Source organism: Lepidochelys kempii, chromosome 10 (assembly GCF_965140285.1).
Source record: "Lepidochelys kempii isolate rLepKem1 chromosome 10, rLepKem1.hap1, whole genome shotgun sequence".
Classification (NCBI taxonomy): domain Eukaryota; kingdom Metazoa; phylum Chordata; order Testudines; family Cheloniidae; genus Lepidochelys; species Lepidochelys kempii.
The window spans coordinates 62542979-62562163 of NC_136389.1; the positions used below are offsets into that span (position 1 = coordinate 62542979).

A 19185-nucleotide genomic window follows, 5' to 3' on the forward strand; every position below is an offset into this window, starting at 1 on the left:
AGCTGGGGGGGGGGGAATCAGCTCCCGCTGTGGGTGGCACGAGTGGGGGAGGGGGACAGCCCCAGTGGCAAGTGGCAGGGAGCTGTTTTTACTTTACTTTTTCTGCAGGAGCCGGCATGAGAGCCACGTGTTTCTGCTGCCCCTTCTCTTTCTGCCCACCCGCCCTCCGGTGGCAGCTTGCGGTACTGCGCCTCCCTCCCGAGCAGCTGATGCTGCCCTGCTGCGATTAAAAAAAAAATCAACCCAGGTTCATTGTGCTGTGCGTTAATCGCACCCCTTAACGGCAGTTAATTGACAGCGCTATATTACATCTCTTTGAGAAATGTGGATTCAATGCCACAGGCTGAGCAGACACACTTAAAACCTTATAGGGACTGGCATTGTATTTAGCAAGTACCACTCATTACTGGGGTGATGTAATGATAAGGTGGGAAAATTGCTTCTGCCAACTCCAATAGGTGCCTCAAAGAAACAGAACTTGTAACCCATCTTGAAGCAATATTGTGCTTTGCGGAAAGAAGAAAGGAACAAACTCTTTGTGATTTCTAGGACACTGGAAGACCAGACTGAAACACACACAAAAGAAGAAGAGAAGCAGATTGCCACAATCCAAGAAATTCAGAAGACAATCAATCACCTAAAGGAGCAACATGAAATTGAGGATAAAGTAAAGAGCAAGATAAAGCAGGAGGCATTTCATCTTACTCTGGAAAACATGGTGAGGAATGATATTCGAGGTTACACAGTAGGTGCGAAACCAGAGGTGGGCAAACTTTATGGGCCAAGAGCCGCATCTGGGGGGGGAATTGTGTGCAGGGCAGAAGGTTGGGGTGCGGGAGGGAGTGTGGGAGGGGGTGCAGTGTGCAGGAACGGGCTCAGGGCAAGGGATTGGGGCAGAGGAGGGGTGCGGGATGTATGAGGGGGATCAGAGAAGAGGGTTAGGGTGGACGAGGGGTGCAGAGTGCAGGAGGGAGCTCAGGGAAGGGGGTTGGGGTGCAGGGGGGGTGCAAGGTGCAGGCAGGGAGTTGGGTTTCAGGGTACAGGAGGGGTTTGGGCTCCAGCCCAATGGCGTGCACTGGGGACAGGGCAGGCTCCCTGCATGCCTGCCCTGGCCCCACGCCGCGCCACTCTGGGAAGTGGCTGAAACCACATCCCTGGGAGGCAGGGGGCACAGGGCTCCATGCACTGCCCTTGCCACGCCTCCAGGTACCTCCCCTGAAGCTCCCATTGGCCGTGGTTCCCAGTTCCCGGCCAATGGGAGCTGCAGGGGGTGGTGCCTGGAGGCAAGGGCAACACATGGAGCCCTTCCCCCCCAGTACCCCTAGGGCCCCAGTTCATGGTGCTGGTGGCTTCTGAGAACAGCGTGGGGCCTGCGGCACCATGGGGGTCAATCCCATGGGCTGAGTCCAAAGTTCTGAGGGGCCGGATCCGACCCGTGGGCTGTGGTTTGCCCACCCCTGTGCTAAACATTTCCCAGTCGAGTGCAGCCACACAAGGAGAGGGTGCAAAGGTCCATCTCCCTGGCATCTCTATACTGGCCTAGGCAGAGTTTCAGTCCTTGTGCTCCTGGCGTGCAGAGAATGAGGAACTGTAGAGCCAACAGTAGCAGTGGAAATCCTAGCTGGAGATGGACGTTTCCATGGCTTTATTCCCTGCTGCCCCAAATTGGGGCCAGCAGGAGGAAGAAGGCACACAGGCCATTGTTGTGTGTGCTTTCTCTGTGCTCTCTCAGATATAGTTTGTTTGCTTAAGACACAGTGCCTCCATAATCTCCCATGGAAGTGCAATACTTCCTAAACCGTCCAACCTGCAGGTACTAGTTTAAAGTTACAGTTTAGCCCAATCAAGCAAAAGATTTAAAGGCATAGTGCAGTTCAGTATTATGCTCGGAGGTGAGAGCGATTTTACCCCATTTCTCAAGCCTCTGCTTGGAATTCCCATTGATTTTGAGGACAGAGGGATTGCGGTATCAAGCTTGTATTCAGTGGGACTACTCACAATCTGAAAATTAAGTACATACATAAGTCTTTGCAGAATTGGGACCGAATATTCTAAAAGGGAAATGAAGTTAGCGAGCCAGATAAATATTGACCTATGTGAGACCAGCTACTGAGCAGATTTCTGCACGTGCTGTCTGAGTGATTGGTTCATCAGCAGTGCTGGTAAGGATGTACCCCTTTGCAGCATTGCTCCAGATCTCAGTTTTATTGCTCTCTGTGGAGGTAGAAGCAGAGATCTACTGACTTTTACTTGACTTTTTTCTTTCAGTCATAATCCTGAATTTTTGTCCGGGATGTAACAGTAATTTTTGATATCCATAAATGGAGTAAGACTTACATATACCAATCAAAGGCAATATTTTAAAAAATGCAGGTAGCTATAAATTCACTCGCCATCTTGATTTGATTATTGTAGGATCTTGAAGAAGAGTTAGACATGAAAGACAGAGTAATAAAAAAATTGCAGGATCAGATCAAGACTCTTACCAAGACTATTGAAAAAGGTAGGACTTATTTTTTAAAGTTTAAAATGGTTTTGAATGTGTAATACAGGGTATGTGTGTGTGAGAGAGACAGAGCGGGGCGGTGAGAAGGTTGTGAAATTCAATTTTTCAACAACAAAAGATGGGAAAGCTTTAGAAAAAATTTCATAACTGTTTGCCCTGTTCTTCAGCCCATTTTATAAAAGTATATATATGTGTGTACACTTTTTTTTTTTTGTACAGAATTAGTTTTCACTCTAAAAGTTGTTTTAAAGGTTGAAAACCTGACTAATATTGGGATGGGTAGCCAGAGCCTCACTTGTTTAGTGCAAGTAGTCCCACAGGAGTAGACTATTCATGTGAGTAATCTGAGCAGGAATTGACCAATAAGACTTGAGCCATAAACTGCAAACAGGAGCTACAGTATGTTTTTGGCAGTAAGACCTGCATGTCTCTCATAGTTTATTTTAACATGTTAACATTTCATCAGCCTGTGAGTAAGAGTACATTTACTTTTGACAGCCAATGAAACACATGTGCCAGCTGTGTCTAAAGAGTACATTGGAATGATGGAGTACGTAAAGGAAGATGAAGCAAGAATTATTAAAAATCTCATCCTTGGTACTTCAGTTACACTTTGAATTCCAGCCACATTTAATTATATTCGATATAGCATGTTAAACAAAATCCAAGATTTGTTAATTTCAGTTGTACTCCTTGTCAACTTTGATCTCTTTATTTACCTTCTCTCTCACTTTACTCTTAGGGGCACCATACTATTCTTTTCTATTACTGCTGATTCAAAGTGTTTCAAAGACAGAAGTATTTATCTGGTGAAAACTTGTTTGTCTCATATCTCTGACTCTACTGTCTAGCTTCTTATTTGTTCACTTCTGAAACTAGAAATCTTGAGTACTGCAGGACCTGAGTTTAATTCTCCTTCCTGGTCTACCTCTTCTGTAAGTCATTATCTCTAGAACTTTGCTAGAAGTTGTCTGTACCCCTCTGCTGAAATCACAAGCCCCTGCTCTCAAAACTTCAGGGATACAGAATGTTTCAGTTGGACTGTTCTTGCTTTATGACTCAGGGCTGTGTCACCTCTCCTGTTTGGTCTCTCATCCAGTCTTCTACCCACTTGCTCTTCTTATCTATCTAGGGTATTTATTTAGCAGAGGTCACCATAATATCTAGGCATAGCATCTCTGGGTCATGGTCTCCTCTTTTTTTCCCTCTGCCAACTCCTTCACCAGTGGTTGAAATTTCACTTATGTTTCTCCTTCCAAGTGGAATTCTTTTCTTTCCTCTGAGTTGTTTCCACTCATTAAATCTCACCGTCAAACCATTTTTTTCTTGCTTTAGCTCGTGATTAACAGTAAACTCTACTCCTTTTCAGTGCATTCCCTGACCCCCATTAACTAATGTACAAGAAAACATATATCCTCTCTATTGCTTCAGATAAGAGCTTTCTTTTCCTCTGCTCGACTCCACCTTCATGTATTACCATTCCTTTCTACTTGAACAAGATGTACTGTACTTTATAAACTTGTTACAGTATTTCCTACCTATCTGCAAAACTTTTTTTTAATATATTTCTATGAGGGATGCTAAGTGGAAATGTATTGTCTTGTAATTATTAGAGCTGAGTAAGAACCAAAATTTCTGACCTGCAGAAAATTTCGTGCTTCTGGAAAAAATCCATTCTGATTCAGAACAAAAAGTTGGACCTGTGAAATTTTCTATGAGAGGGGACATTTTGAGAAGAACTGAAATGGAATTTCTCTAAAACGTCCTGCTTTCCAGCCATCTCCTTGCCTAACTGTGTGCCAGGAAGCTAGTGCTCCTTGGGCATACCCAGCTCCCCTGCAGCCCACCTGGCCACTGCGCCTCATCTCCCCCACGGTGGGAGGCTGGGAGTTTATGGAGCACCAGCTCCCCAGCAGCTGGCCAGAGGAGCTGTGAGTGAGGCAGGGAGCTCAGCCTGGAGGCAGCCCACCTGGTGGGTTGCCCAGGATACTGAAAACCTGGGCTGCCACAGAGTGGGTGAGCCATGGTGCTCGGAATGATTTTCTGACTGAAAATCTAAATTTTGCAGATGGTGAATTCGGCACTGGGAAATCATTCTGATGCAGTTTCCTGACCTGCTCTAGTAATTGTACAGGAAAGGAGAATTCATCCACAATCAATCAAGAACGTGGTTAGAAATTAATCCAGTGCCTTTTACCTATTTAAGAAAGACTAGATGGTGATATTACCTTTGTATCTACTATGTGTAATGAACACCCTATTTGCTCTGCTTTGCTCAGATCTAAAGCCACGTGGAGTGGTAGTGAATATGATTCCGGGCCTACCAGCTTACATCCTGTTCATGTGTGTGAGATATGCAGATTATGTGAATGATGATGACATGCTGAAATCTTTCATGAGTATAACCACTAATGGTATCAAACAAGTTATTAAGGTAGGAATATTTCTTGCATATTTTGCTTTATTCTACTATTTTATTGGTTTCATTGTATAGGCTTACAACCTGTACACATTATACCTGGGAAAATGTTGATATTTGTCATCCGCTGGTCCTCCGGAGTTAAGAATATCATAGATGGTGACAATGGTTTGGAGGTTGCACTGCAGTAGCACCTACAGATCCCAGCCGGGGTAAAGGGCCTATTGTGCTGGTACAGTCCATACATACTGCATAAAGATTGCCCTCTCCCAAGAAACTTTCAGCATTGAGACATAACATCCAATACAGTACATCGAAAAGTTAGTAGCTAAATAAGTAAGTTTTTTACTTTGTTTTCAGCCATAGTAAGAGTTTGTTGCATGAGGTATTGCCAGACGTGATACTGGGCTTCTTTTAGGACGGAGATGAGGTTTGAAGAGTGTATTTGTTACAAGACTGCATTGTGTGGAATCTAGAATGCTATTGCCACTACACTTCCAACGGTGTAATTGCGTTTAAACACAGTTCTTGCTAGCATGGCACTAATAGATCTGAATCCTAGAAAACCATGTTGTAAACCAACTTACAAAACCATACTATAAGCTAGGACCCTCTGTCTGTGGTCCCATCTGCACTACAAATTCCACCATGGCACTATCTGGATATTATGTTGTGGCCTAGTGACCCAGTAAAGCAAAAAGCACAGTTCTGTTTTGTGGCACAGATGGAAGTGAAACATGTTTTATGCCGTTTAACTTGTAGTATAGACAGAACCTACAACTCAAGTTTGTAAACAATTTTATAACCCAGTTCACCCCTTACACTGGGCAAGGAAAGCATGTCAGCACCTTGCTACCAAGAACCATGTTTAAACACAGCTGTAATTTACATAGGCCCAACAGCTGACTTCCAAAGCAATACTTACGTATAATTTCATGTCAGTTGTGTATACATACTGTGTTCAGTCCTTTTGCAGTAAGACTTCCAGTAATTTTTGGAGCCCCCATACACACTGTCTAGCCAACCCATGGTACAACTGCATTTAAATAATATACAAAGATTTTAAGGCCATTATAGACATGGGCACACTTTGTATAGATAGCTTTTTACAAATACTATTTGCTCTTTTCACTGTAGCTTGATGCTACTACACTAACTCTGTGCTGGTCATAAGTTTCAATAATAAATTAAACTTTAGGGGATCATGTTGTTTAAAAAGGTTGTTTTATATGTCATTGTTTAGGAGCACGCTGAAGATTTTGAGATGTTGTCCTTTTGGCTCTCCAATACATATCATTTTCTTAACTGTTTGAAACAATACAGCGGGGAAGAGGTAGGAATAATTTAATCACTTCACATTTTACATAATTTCACTGAATTTTATAACCAAATGGGGCAGGAATCATCAGATGGGACCATCTCACCAAAAAGGCATGAAATTCATATCCTTCTGTACAAGTGATTTTTGGCTTAGAGGTGATCCAATGGAATAGAACAGCTTGTCCAAAGGAGCTTAGGAAGATGTTTGAAACACTAACAGTAAACAGTTGTTAAAGCAAGAAGGAAGAAACGGTTACATACATTGGGTGCCATTTAATCCATTTGCTGCTTAGTTTGATCTTCTGTTTAATTTGAACAGGACCTCAGGAGCTCAACTAGTTGTATTTAAAAATAACTTTCACCTTTTCTTTCACTCAGTGGTTACTGCTTCAGGCAGACATTGTTACCATTTGATTAATAAGTAAAGTTACAACTCCAAATGAAATCAAAGACACATGGTAGTAAAATAGCCAGTTTCATCTTAAACCAGATGAAGCTGAATTTCATTGCTCGTTTTTGGTTCTTTAAACCCCAAATTCAAAGTGATACTTGATGAATGCGGAGTAGAAACCCATATGGTCTGAAACTAAAAGTCAGTATTCTCATGAATCCCTACGAAGAGAAAACACCTTTCACTCAACCCCAGCTTAAGCACTTCTGTGTCCTCTGCAAGCTGCAGTACTCTCCCTGGTGGTTATAGTGACGATAGCAAATTTTGATCAGAAAGGCCTTTGATTGAAGGCAAGGCAAGGCAATGTAATGCAATTCTTTCACAATTTAACTGCAGAATTGGAGGCGTGTTTGAACCCAAAACGTGGTTCCGGGTTTGGATCCAAGTTTTCAGCTTTAATCCATATCTGTAATGAACCAAATGCAAGTCTGAACATTCCAAACTTTGAGAGACTTTGCATTTCAAAACCCCAAGCTTGAGAGCATTTCAATCCTGGATTTTTCTTCTCATTACAGAGATACAAAACTCAGATGTGGGAGTTTGGGTCAGCTTTAAAAATCCTGAGCTGATGATAATGTTGCCTGTCAGCAGTTGGAACCTATAATAACCCTGTTTCTGAGAGGCTGAAAACTCTGCCAGATTAATATTCATATCAGAAACTTGGCTTTTTACAAAGTACAAAAATGAGAGCACTTGAAACCATAAAAGATTGAAGAGGCCCATTTGAATTTTTCTCTCATGTAGTTTAAACAAGAGAGTGATTTTCCTGCAAAAAATATCTGATGCTTTTCATGTAAATGATCTAGCACCTGATCCAAAGCCCACTGAAGTCAATGTGAGTCTTCCCTTTGACTACACTGGGTTTTTTGATTAGACACCGAATGAGCACTAAGTAGAAAAATGTGTATATTGATGTTGATGAAATCCATGGGTAGTAGCAGCGTCTCAAGACAGCAGTACATTTGACCCATTTTGAGAGTGCATACACACACAACTCACTAATCCAGTTCATGTGTAGCACTGTTCAGATCTATTGATAATGATGGCATTAACAGCATTGTCATATTGATACATTTACAACTATCTTTCAGGAATTCATGAAGCAAAATACTCCACGTCAGAATATGAACTGTTTGAAGCATTTTGATCTTTCAGAATACAGACAAATTCTTAGTGACTTGGCCATTCGAATCTATCACCAATTTATTCTTGTAATGGAGAATAACATTCAGCCAATGATAGGTAAGAAGGAAGAAAATAACCAATGAAAATAAATGCACTAGTAACTTCTAAGGTATTTTGAATAAATCTTATACAGAGACAAAAGATTAGGGGTGAACTATGCCCTGTTGTGCATACACCTATATACATATGTGAGTACATATCTATACATCAGTTTACATTGACTGTACAGTCACCAGAAGTTTGCATTTCCGCCCCCCACCACCACCACCCTTGCAGTAGCGTTTCTTCGTGTGGGGCACTGCCCTAGAGCACAAAGGGCTAGCTAGGGCAGCTGTGGACAATGTATAAATTGAGTGTTAGCAACACGTGACAGGTCTGAAGGAGGTGGGGGAGGGGGCTGATTGATTTTATTTCCCTAAAAAGGGGGGTTTCAGTTAGGAAATATTACATAACATGTTTCTGCTTCTACTTCCATCCTGCCCTTCCCCACCCCCTCTATTTCTAACCAGCCAAGCTGAAGGCAAGCTATTCAGCAGCAGGGTATTCCATTTCTGTATTGCTGTTTTCACTAGACATTTTACAGTGGCTTTTTCCCTTGGTGTTTTTCAATTTGTTCATGACAGTAGTTTTTGTTTTAGTTTTTTCCCAAATTACCTCACACCAAGGCTACGTCTATATTACACACCACTGGTGTCATCATGTAGAGTACATGTAGCTACTTGCTCCAGTGAAAAACGAGCTGCATCCACACTGCAGTGGGTCGCTACAGGCATCAGTGAAAGGCACTAGCTGAGGGGAGGCAGCAGGACACTACACTGCTAAAAATAGCCGTATAGGCAGGCAGGCACCGCTTGGACAAGTAGCGATGGTGTAGGAGACGTACTCACGTGCATACCCGTACCCTTCCGGCGTGTCTTCACTCCACTTACCTAAGTCATGCCTCACGGGCTGTACTGCTGCTTATACTTCTGCTGGGGGGCTATGCAGGAGTGTACGCTAGACACCACCCAAAGAAGCATGAGTGTAGATCTACCTGAAACCACGCTAATCTTGTTTGATGTGGTGCAAGGAGTGGCTTCCTTCATCTACAGTGTTCCCCTTCTCCCTTTTGGGCTACCGTTCTGAGCTGCCACGTTAAGGTGAGGTTCTAGATGAAATCTAGCCTGGAAGCACACACCATTTTCACATGCAAACACCTGTCCTCCTTTATTACTGGAGTAATGAGAAAATGCAGTTTTAAAAACTTTAAACGATACATCTTGAAAATATTGGTTCCCAAAACCAAATTACCATCATTAAAAGGACCCTATGTGGTGTTGGTGTTACAAATTATTTCCTGTTGCCTTTTCAGTGCCGGGTATGCTTGAATATGAAAGTCTCCAAGGAATTTCTGGCATGAAACCCACAGGATTCCGTAAACGTTCTTCTAGTATAGACGACACCGATACCTACACAATGACCTCCATCCTGCAACAGCTCAGCTATTTTTATAGCACAATGTGCCAGAATGGCTTGGACACAGAGCTTCTAAAGCAGGCAGTGAAGCAGCTTTTCTTTCTGATTGGAGCGGCCACCCTTAATAGTCTTTTCCTCCGCAAGGACATGTGCTCTTGTCGGAAAGGAATGCAGATAAGGTAAAGCCAATAAAGATTCAGCGAGCAGTTATTTGAGAGAGGGGATTTTTTTTACTTACTCTAGTTCTATCGCTTGTGGCATTCACACTGTGATATTCACACTGTGAACATTCAGTGGTGATTATTCTTGTCCCTCTGGTTTGAAATGGTAGATTTTAACTTTTCTGTGAATTAGTTTGCTGGTCCTATCATACTCCATGATACAGTGCTTATCACAAGTGTACTTTACAGGTAACATTAGTAGGGGGACACACAGTACAGACTGGAGGGGCAGAGAGACTCAGAAGCCCAGTTCTGGAGCATTTGTCCCCTTTAGCTTGCAACACGTCTGTGGATCTTGACATGCTAATTTACACACACAGGTATTTTAGGGTGGTTTTTACTGTGGAGAGCGGATATTGGCAGAGGAGGAAGTGCTGAATTGTCCTTCCCACCCTTAATGATCAGACAAGAATCAGGTGCAAGACCAGCAGGGGTTTGGCTGAGGGCTCCTCTTCCTTTTGCCCTTATGTGAATCAGGAGGAGAATATGCTCCTAAATCATTGCAAAAGATATATAGTTCAGTTACATCCCATTAGACAGTCTGGAGACAGAGCTGAAAGAAAATCAATAGATAAACCTTACAGGCCTTAAATCGTCCAGGAAAGTGGCAATGGGAGATGCGGGCTTTCACCTATAGTCATCAATTATGAGAATCTGGCCCTGGTTGGGACTGTGCAAAAGTTGCTATCATCTCCTGGCTCTCTTGAGGATGCTGTGAAAGTGTATTTTTAAAGGAATAGCAATATTTTAACAGAATCCCATGTAATGCTGGCACATCCTGCTAATGTATGAAACTGATTAGGGCCTTTGTATAAACAACAAGGAAACTGTCATTGTCCAAAGTTTGTGAAATACAAAATATGAACAGGATAAAATGATGAAAGGGGAATCAGATTTTTAAATTTGTCAGTTTTAATAATCTAAGGTGGGTGTCTCTAAAGATATTTTTTGCTTAATTTGTATGAATTTTAAACTGACAGTGTTTCTTTAATGACTTTCATTTGGAGATTGCTTTATTATTATTAGTTTGTGAGGGGAAACTGACATTTCTATGCTTATTTTTTATTTAATCCCAGGTGTAATATCAGCTACTTAGAAGAATGGCTTAAAGAAAAGAATCTGCAGAGCAGTTCTGCCAAGGAAACTTTGGAACCTCTCTCTCAGGCAGCCTGGCTCCTTCAGGTCAAAAAGATCACAGACGAGGATGCCAAGGAGATATATGAACGCTGTACGTCCCTGTCTGCTGTGCAGGTAATAAACACTGTCATTTTATGTTGGCAGCACCAATTGCAGAATCTTATAATTCATGTGTGAAATAACCCTGGCTGCAGACAGAGTGATCAGCATCCCACTTTTATAGTGGTTCCTCCCTGGCCGCCTCTTCCGACCCAGGCGTCCCCAGCTATAATGTTTGATTCGCGGATTCCTTTGTTTGTATTTTCTACTTTTCTGTCTTGGATGCCTATCTGCCTTGTTCTGTCTGAGTCCTGCTCCAGACTTGTACTCTTCTCTATTCCCCAGTATAATTTCCTTTGTCTGTCACAAAACTTTTTTTTTTTTAATGGGTTTCCTTTAATCAGTTCAGCCATTTCCACCATCTACCCACATCACCTTTCTCCTCTCTGATACTTTTGGGGAGGAGCCCAGGCAATTATCACATACAGAACCACTCACTAGTTTGCCAGTTAATAATCTACCTCCTTACAGTACAATTGCTTACAGTGCCCTCAGTCGGTTAGATATGAATGGGGGCGTAATTTTAGTGCCTCTTCCTTTCAAACTGTTCCTTTTTTTCTTGCCTGGGTTATTAAATTATTAAAAGTCTTTTATTATTTACACAGATAGTAAAGATCCTCAATTCATACACTCCTATAGATGATTTTGAGAAAAGAGTGTCCCCATCGTTTGTTCGTAAAGTCCAGGTAAGAGCCTTAAATGATTTTCTCACACACATTCAAGTTAAGATATTTTGCACACTCTGTTTACAATGGTATGTGTTCATACTTGGCTTTAAATTCAAACCAGAACAAAAGTTACTGCTCTTCTATACCCTTTGGGACTGACAAGAAAAAAAATCATTAGAATAATGGGAAAGCAAGCCTTTTAGGGTTTTAACACTTTGTATCTTCTTGACAGTAAATCTCTCTGTTCTATTTGCAGGCTATGCTCAATAATCGAGAGGATATTCCACAATTGATGCTAGATACCAAATATCTCTTTCAAGTGACATTTCCTTACACCCCATCTCCATATGCCTTGGAAATTATACAGATTCCCAGCAGTTTCAAACTTGGCTTTCTCACAAGAGTGTAATACAAAAATTAAAAAGGATTTGCCACCCTGTCCTCAAAGACTAAATGAAGAGCAAACTTTTATGACTCATTTTCCCACAACTGGGATATAGTGCAGTGGCTTACTATGGAATATACTTTTTAAAAACTACTTTGGAATCAGGACATCAGCAGTAGGAATAAAGTATATGCCAGCCTACAAACCCCTCCTTTCTTTTCTAAGTATTGTCCATTTTCCACTGCATTTTTACAAAGGGTGATACTATATCCAGCAGCTATACACCTTACAGTTTTGGAGCCCTACGAAGAAAGTCTGTTTGAGACAAATTTGTATTGGTGCTCCATGTTCTTTGACAGATCGCCAGTGAGGGAACAACATGCTCAATCTCTCTCATGGGGTAACTACTACTATGTTATAATCTGTCACGGTGCTGCTTTCTTTCACATGAGATGTTTTCCCTAGGAGTTCATCTCACTGGCTTGATATGATGGATTTATTTTGCAGCAGTCTTCACCCAGTTAGATTTCCTGTGGTATTATTCCATCTGTGAAGGCAGTCTAACAACAAACAGCAATAAAATTACTGTTTTGTGCCCGCAGAAGAGTGGAGCAATAGAAAATGGAAGGTCTTCCTACAGTAGTTTAAAAAGCCAATGCAAATTGCTACACTGACCCTGGGGACAGCTCTGATGTCAGTATGAGGGAGAGAATTGCTTCTGCATGCTGGCAACCCATGCTGGCTTTTTCATATGTGTGCTGACTTGCTCACTCAGACATAATAGTTCAGGAGGAGGAGACCATATTAGCATCCATTTAAAGTAGATATGGGGTTGAGACACTTAATTTGGAGGCAGAGTTCAGTTCCCCTTTGCAAAATTCAGGGGTATTCAAGTCTGGGGTTTTGGTTCAGCCCATTACAGTGATAAAGCCAGCTGTAAAATTGAGATCAAAATCCAGGTTTGCATTTTAAACTTCTGTTCCTTCAAAGGGGGATGAAAGTAGGGTTGGACTTGGACCCATCTCTAGCGTCATGTAATTGCAAAACACCTAGAGAGCCCATTCAGTCCCCCCTCCCTTTTTTTTGTTGATCAGGTGCTAAGAATACAAACAGGTTGGTGGAGACTTGCATCTTGAGCAGTGACATTTAATAGTCTAGAGGTGAGCTAGAAAAAATAACAATTGAGTTTAACACGAGCATAACTAGACTGCATGTCATGGAAAGAATATTTCAAGCTTCTGCAGAACATCCTGCGTGTTCCACCTTTAAAACTCAACCAAGGGAACACCCAGATATCTTATTTGTAGAGCTCATCACTTTGGAAGATGTTCACTTGCCACAGTGATTGGTGATGTAGGAGAACCTAGATAGCCGGACAAGGGCCCAGTCCTGCCAGCACTGATTGCAGAGGGTTGTGTTCACCACCAGTGGTAAGTCAGTGGGACTGCACCCAGTAGTAAGCGTTTGCAGCAATGGCTCTAAGATGACCTGCAAAGCATTTGTACAAATTTGAGGAGAGGTGAGGGGGTGGTTATTTTGTTTTTAAACTTTCTTCAAGGGAAGAGGGTGACAGGACCTGAGGTGAGGAGGAAGCCACTAAGGAGGATATAGTTTTTTTGGGGGGGGCGGGAAATCTTCCTCCCCAGCTCCAGACTAGTGAGGAGGAGGGAGATGGGGAATAACCCTAAACTCAGACAAGGGTTAGGCATTGAAGAAAAGCTGGGTAGCCAGAAGTGTGCAAGAAGACAATGCCTGCAGCTATGCTACTAACCCACTGGCCAGCTCCTTGTGCATGTGCCTACTACTCTGAAAGTAGTGACTGACTGCAGCTTCCCTGGTATGTCCATGCTCACAGATGCAACCTGATTTCTTACTATTTGTTCATATTTATTTCATTTAGACGGTACGCTCCTTGGGGGCAGGGACCTTGTCTCCTCTGCCCTGTGCAGCAGCATCACCCACAGCCAGCACACAATAAATAATATGTAATAATTTATTAACAGAAATAAAAATGATTGAAGTAATGGCACTCAGACACCATGATGATGGGTGACCTTATAAAAACCTAGACAGATAATGATGTTTTATTAGTCAGTGAATTAGAATGTATTTGTGTATTAGAAGTGAATTCTGTAGTAAGTAGGGCATAGAACTCTATGGTCAAGGACCAGTTTGAATTGTATTGATATATTTAAGTACTTTTTAACTTAATTCAGTTAATTTAAACATTATCCATATGAAGGGAATGACAAAATATTTTTGTAATGTTTTGCTACAGTATTTGTGCACTTTGTTAATTTTGCATAACTGCATATGTGAATTTTAAAATGGAACCACCTCTGATAGTTACTAATATGAATAGTGGTGTATGAAAAGCACATAGAGCAAGAATGGTACATATATATTTTTTTAAAAGCATTTTTTTAAAAAAAAGTATACACAGTATCCTAAGCATGTAAGGTAGGCTAACATTTTCCACATGTTAACTATCTTTTAAATCACTTTGGAATCATTTAAGTTTTGTAATAAAGATATTTTATGTTTTAGTACTAAAATGTTTGACAGAAGTCACCTGAAATTATATGAGGCTTGGTGGGTATGGTAGATCATGTATCAAACGATTAAGTCTTCATTTAGGTATTAGATTGATCACTGTGACTGCAGCATGGCATATTTCAATATCTAAAATTTGTGGTGTCCCTAGTTGCTAATTCATTTCTGTAATAAATATTATTTTGGAAACAAACTAGTTTGGTTGCTGTAACCTACATACTCTTTTTACACTTATCAAGAGCATCTGAAGCTGTATGCAGATCATACACTAACTTCTTCCCATATAAAATCTTAGCCCACTCTGATATTCACATAGCAGATATGCTATTCAAGACGCATACATCTGTAGGTGAAAAGCATTCAGTCGTTGTATAGAGAAGAAATGTGGCAATTTGGTGTTGAACTGTCTCCCAGAGTTTGGAGTGAAAAAAACAGCTGACACTATGTACAAGAAGAAGAAAATCTTGATTGATTGATTCAGAGGAATGATCTATGTCTGTAAGAATGGGAGAGAAGGCAGACATAATAGCCTTGTGGTGGGTAATAATACTCTGCCCTTAAACTGCCCCATCCCTGTTGGCATGAATGGCAATACTCCCAGGGGCTTCAGTGGATACAGTTTCAAGCATTTACATGCTTACTGTATGTAGTTACACAGTTACATTGTCCTCTGGAATTCTTTTTGAATCCTGGCTCCTTTTAATTTTCAGGCTCCTGCCTATATAAATGAGTTGGTCTCCTCTCCCATTCCTCCTCCACCTTTCCTTGCCTTAATTATCATTACAAGTTTGAAGGAAAATATATGGAGAATGTACATTGGCAACCTGGCATCTGCAGTGGGTGGAAAGATACTATGCAGCCATTTCACACAGTCAGTTCTTTTGAACTTTAACATTTGGAAACAAAAAACTGGCAACTACATGGAGCAGAGAGGGCAAAACCTGGTGTGTTTAAAAGGTAAGGTCCTACTCTTACCTTGTTTCTTAGTCTGAATCCCCATTGATGTCAGTGGGAGTTTTGTCCAGAGATTTGTGGGTAAAACCTCTAGCCCTTGGAATGTAAACCAACATTAGCTGAACTAAGATAGTACAATAGGAAACTAGAAGCTGAGCTTTAATATCCCTCTAAGTAGATTATTAGTATTAAGGTCACCCTTCTACACTTCCAGTTACACGCAGCTTATTTACTCCTCTTCTGAAGTGTACAGTGTTTCTCCTGTGAAAAGGTAGGTAATTTTCTATCTTCATTTGCAACATTTAGCATACAATATCTGCTATGCAAGTACCACATTGGTAATGTGTATTTCACCAGGTCACCCTTTTTAAATGGCTACCACAAATGTTTGATGACATAATAGGTCTGAAATATCTCAAGCCATGGTGCAGCAGGATGTTTGAAGTTGGGATCTTTTCAGCCAGCTCTGTTTAAACGGTAGGGAAATAACTATCACAAAGAGCACTGTATTTGCAAATTAGTTTATCAAAATGTCAAATATCAGATGAGGTCCTGATACCAATATCTGATACTAATTCTTAATTAACTGGGAATTTTACTAGCTTTTCTCATCCATGTGTTGTCAATACTGCATATTGTATAGTAGTTATTGAAGTAACATTTGCATTGGGCCTGATTCATCCTTGATGCATAACCCTCTTGAATTCATGAGTTTCACTAAGGATGAATGCTGCCCATTTTATGTTCAAAGCTTTCGCTTCATTAAATTTTGTTGTGTGCGTGTAATAAATATCTGTCTCTTTAACACCAGTGGTTTTATTTTGTTCAGCATTTTTTACTGTAGAGTGTTTAAAATACTTTCGAATTACACTACTCCTGAAGGGAAAGCTTTTCTATCGAAACCTGACATAACCAACGCTTTCAAACCTGGGGGCCTACATTTAGGCAGCTAAATCCATGTTAGGGCACCTACCCAAAGTGGCCCAATTGTCATAGATGCTTAGCAACAGTGGCTCCCATTGCCCTCATTGGGGACTGGTAATGCTCAGCACCCTTGAATAACAGGACACCTTGATTTAAATGTCTAGCTTTAGGCACCATGTTTGAATATTTTGGCCAGAGTCCTTTGGTCTCCAGTATAATGAGCAGTATAATCATCATGGGGTTGATTCTGCGAGCCGTTACTCACATAAGTAGTCCCACTAATGGCAATGGAATACTTGCATGAGAGAAACTACTTGTGTGAGTGACAGGCTGCAGCATCAGCCCCAGTGTTCATAAAATATTAAATTAAGAACCTCCCTTAATGCCACCTAAGATGCCCATTTTCATTAAACGGGGGAAATAAGCCCATTTAAATTCATGTATTTGGTTCAAAGTTGACCAAACTGCAAGATCATCATGTCATGCATTTTAGATCATGTATGGGCTGATTTCTGCCCTTTTTACACACATTGGGTGAAATCCTGGCCCCAATGAAGTCAATGGCAAAACTCCCATTGACTGCAGTGGGGCCAGGATTTCACCCATTGGGTGTTAATATCTTACTCCTCTGGTAGACCCATTGAAATGAATGGAATTCCTTCAGGAGAAAAGTGCAACTCAATCTGAGCATGGGTGGCAGGATCAGGCCCTAAATATAAGAGAGGGTTATTTTTTTTAATGCAAATGAAACTAGCAAAACGTGAGTTCACTTTCTTAATCTTAAATATTTCACTTTGCCCTGGTAAAATATTGTAATAGTAATCAACATTAATCTCATTGTGTCACATCTGTGTAACATTTTTATTATTTTTTCACAGAATATTGAATCAGTGCCCCTTATTTTGCATGAGAATGTTCTATGCATTTGTCTCATTTTCCTGCCTTTAAAGCAGTGATTTTTCACTCTCTATTGAAGGTGAAAAAAGTTCTTTAAACGTCTGCAGTCACAGCAATGACTCTCGCTCCATGAACAAAAAATGAGTTCAAAATGTTGCAGCATTCTGAAATGCCAATTTCTGTTCAACCCATCTCATTGTTATTCATATTTTGTATAGCTAATGAGAGCATTCGGGACCTTCTTTTCAGTTTTGAAAATGGTCATGAATAGGACAGACTGCTTAAAATATATGGTGGAAAAACAATCAATTTTGGTAAACAGCGGGCCCTTCTGAAGCTTAATCCATTGTTGCATGTCATTTGATTATTAAGGTTCTGTTGCCATTGTGTAAGCCAAAACCCAGAATAAGACGTTACAAATGGAAAAAATATTCCATGCTCTATAACCAAAGGGTGCTGCTGTTTGTTTCCTCGTAAAAACATCATCCACACCACAGGGCATGTGCTAATGACAGTTTATTGAGCTTTAGAGATAAGCCGCTGAGAGCTTATCCAGCCTACAGCTGTCTATATATTGTCTAAGATCCATTAGCTACTGGGAGAATACGGGAAAGGTTTGTCATGTGACTGTAATGCACTCCCCCTTTCTCCTCTGTCTCTTTCAGGTCCAATCCACAGCAAAGATGTGTGACCAGACCTTTTTGGCAATTGTGTTTGGTCCTTGTGACAAGTGCTCCACAGAGAAACCCCTCAGGGCAACTTACATCAAATCAGAACAACTCAACTACTGTTCGCTATGTGTGGAAATGGTATGTTACAGCCTTTGCCAGAGAGAACACAAAAGTAAATAATGTGTAAATTAGGGGTCAGATGTATTCTCAGACGTGTTCAGTTAGACAGTGGGCTATGAAACCATGAGACCAGGTAGGGTCCCTGCTCTACTCCAAATAAAAGCCCCAGTCCTCAGCTACAGTTGGGGAGCACCTGATGGAATTCTGAGGGGGTGGGGCAAAGTCAACTTTTTGCTCCTTGTTGGCAAGTGGCTATCTGCTTTTTCACATATATGGTAAAAGATCACACATTCTAACTCTGCAAGTAAAATGTGCCGGCCCAAATTCAGCCCTGGTGTAACCATGTACAACACCCCGGAGGTCAGTAGAATTACATCAGACCTCAGTTTTGCCCATTAGCCTTCAAAAATAAACACTGGATGAAACCCCATGAGGTTTTTGTAAGTAGCTGTTATGATTTTCTTAAACTATCACAGTGAACCTGAATGTGATCCACAACCTGCCTGAACTTCTGCATGATCTATAGCCATACCACTTTGTACAAGGATCATTTCATTTCTCACAAGCTACACAGGTGTGGGTGAGTTCAGTACTTGGATGGAGGCCTGACAAGGAACACCTGTGTTGGTGTCAGAGAATTTATAGGTGGCTCTTCCTTCCCTCTGAGTTAATTGTGAATCAATTTCCCAGTATTGTAGTAAAGAGCACTGCGCAGTCAGAAGGTCCTGTCTTCTGGATAAAACACAAAAATTAGGCTATGAATACAGCTGACCAATAAGGAGCTAGTTTACATCCCTATTCTTACCTAAAGGATACTGTCACACTGGTGTCCTGGCCAAGTTCCATATTGGGCAATTATATTCTGCCTATCTGAATTCCCCATGTAGTATTCATTGGAGAAAGTATTCCTCTTTGCTTCCTACCCTGAACTCGTGTTGTGTTGAGCAATGTCAACGTTGCTGCAGTTCAGGGGCGGGTATAAAGATCCTCACGAGAATGTTGGGAGGCTTAGTTCACTTGGCTTATAAAGCATTGTCAGAGCTTTGGAGGAGAGTGAGAGTGCTGAAATAACAGCTCTCTATGATGCAGGGAGCAAAGCTTCTCTACTGAAACCTTGCACGTTCTAATACATTCAAACTGACGGGGAATATGTTTAGATATAGTGGCTATAAAACAAAAGACCTCTCCCTCCTCTATCCATTTGCTTCTCTTGACTTTGA

General features: G+C 41.2%; 1 protein-coding gene across 3 annotated transcripts in view; it reads left to right on the forward strand.

Annotated features, from left to right (window-relative positions):
- The window catches only part of MYO5C (myosin VC), a 59812-nt gene extending 45249 nt beyond the window's left edge, over positions 1–14563 (forward strand). For 2 of the 3 annotated variants that reach the window (XM_073303850.1, XM_073303852.1), the window contains 10 exons: positions 550–718; positions 2416–2503; positions 3005–3103; positions 4786–4940; positions 6169–6258; positions 7788–7938; positions 9233–9515; positions 10634–10808; positions 11399–11479; positions 11718–14563. In XM_073303850.1, the coding sequence (XP_073159951.1) occupies positions 550–718; positions 2416–2503; positions 3005–3103; positions 4786–4940; positions 6169–6258; positions 7788–7938; positions 9233–9515; positions 10634–10808; positions 11399–11479; positions 11718–11870 (1444 nt within the window). In that variant the 3' untranslated portion in view covers positions 11871–14563. The remainder of the gene's footprint in view (positions 1–549; positions 719–2415; positions 2504–3004; positions 3104–4785; positions 4941–6168; positions 6259–7787; positions 7939–9232; positions 9516–10633; positions 10809–11398; positions 11480–11717) is intronic. The other variant, XM_073303851.1, reaches the window with a different exon arrangement.
- Positions 14564–19185: the final 4622 nt, after the last annotated feature.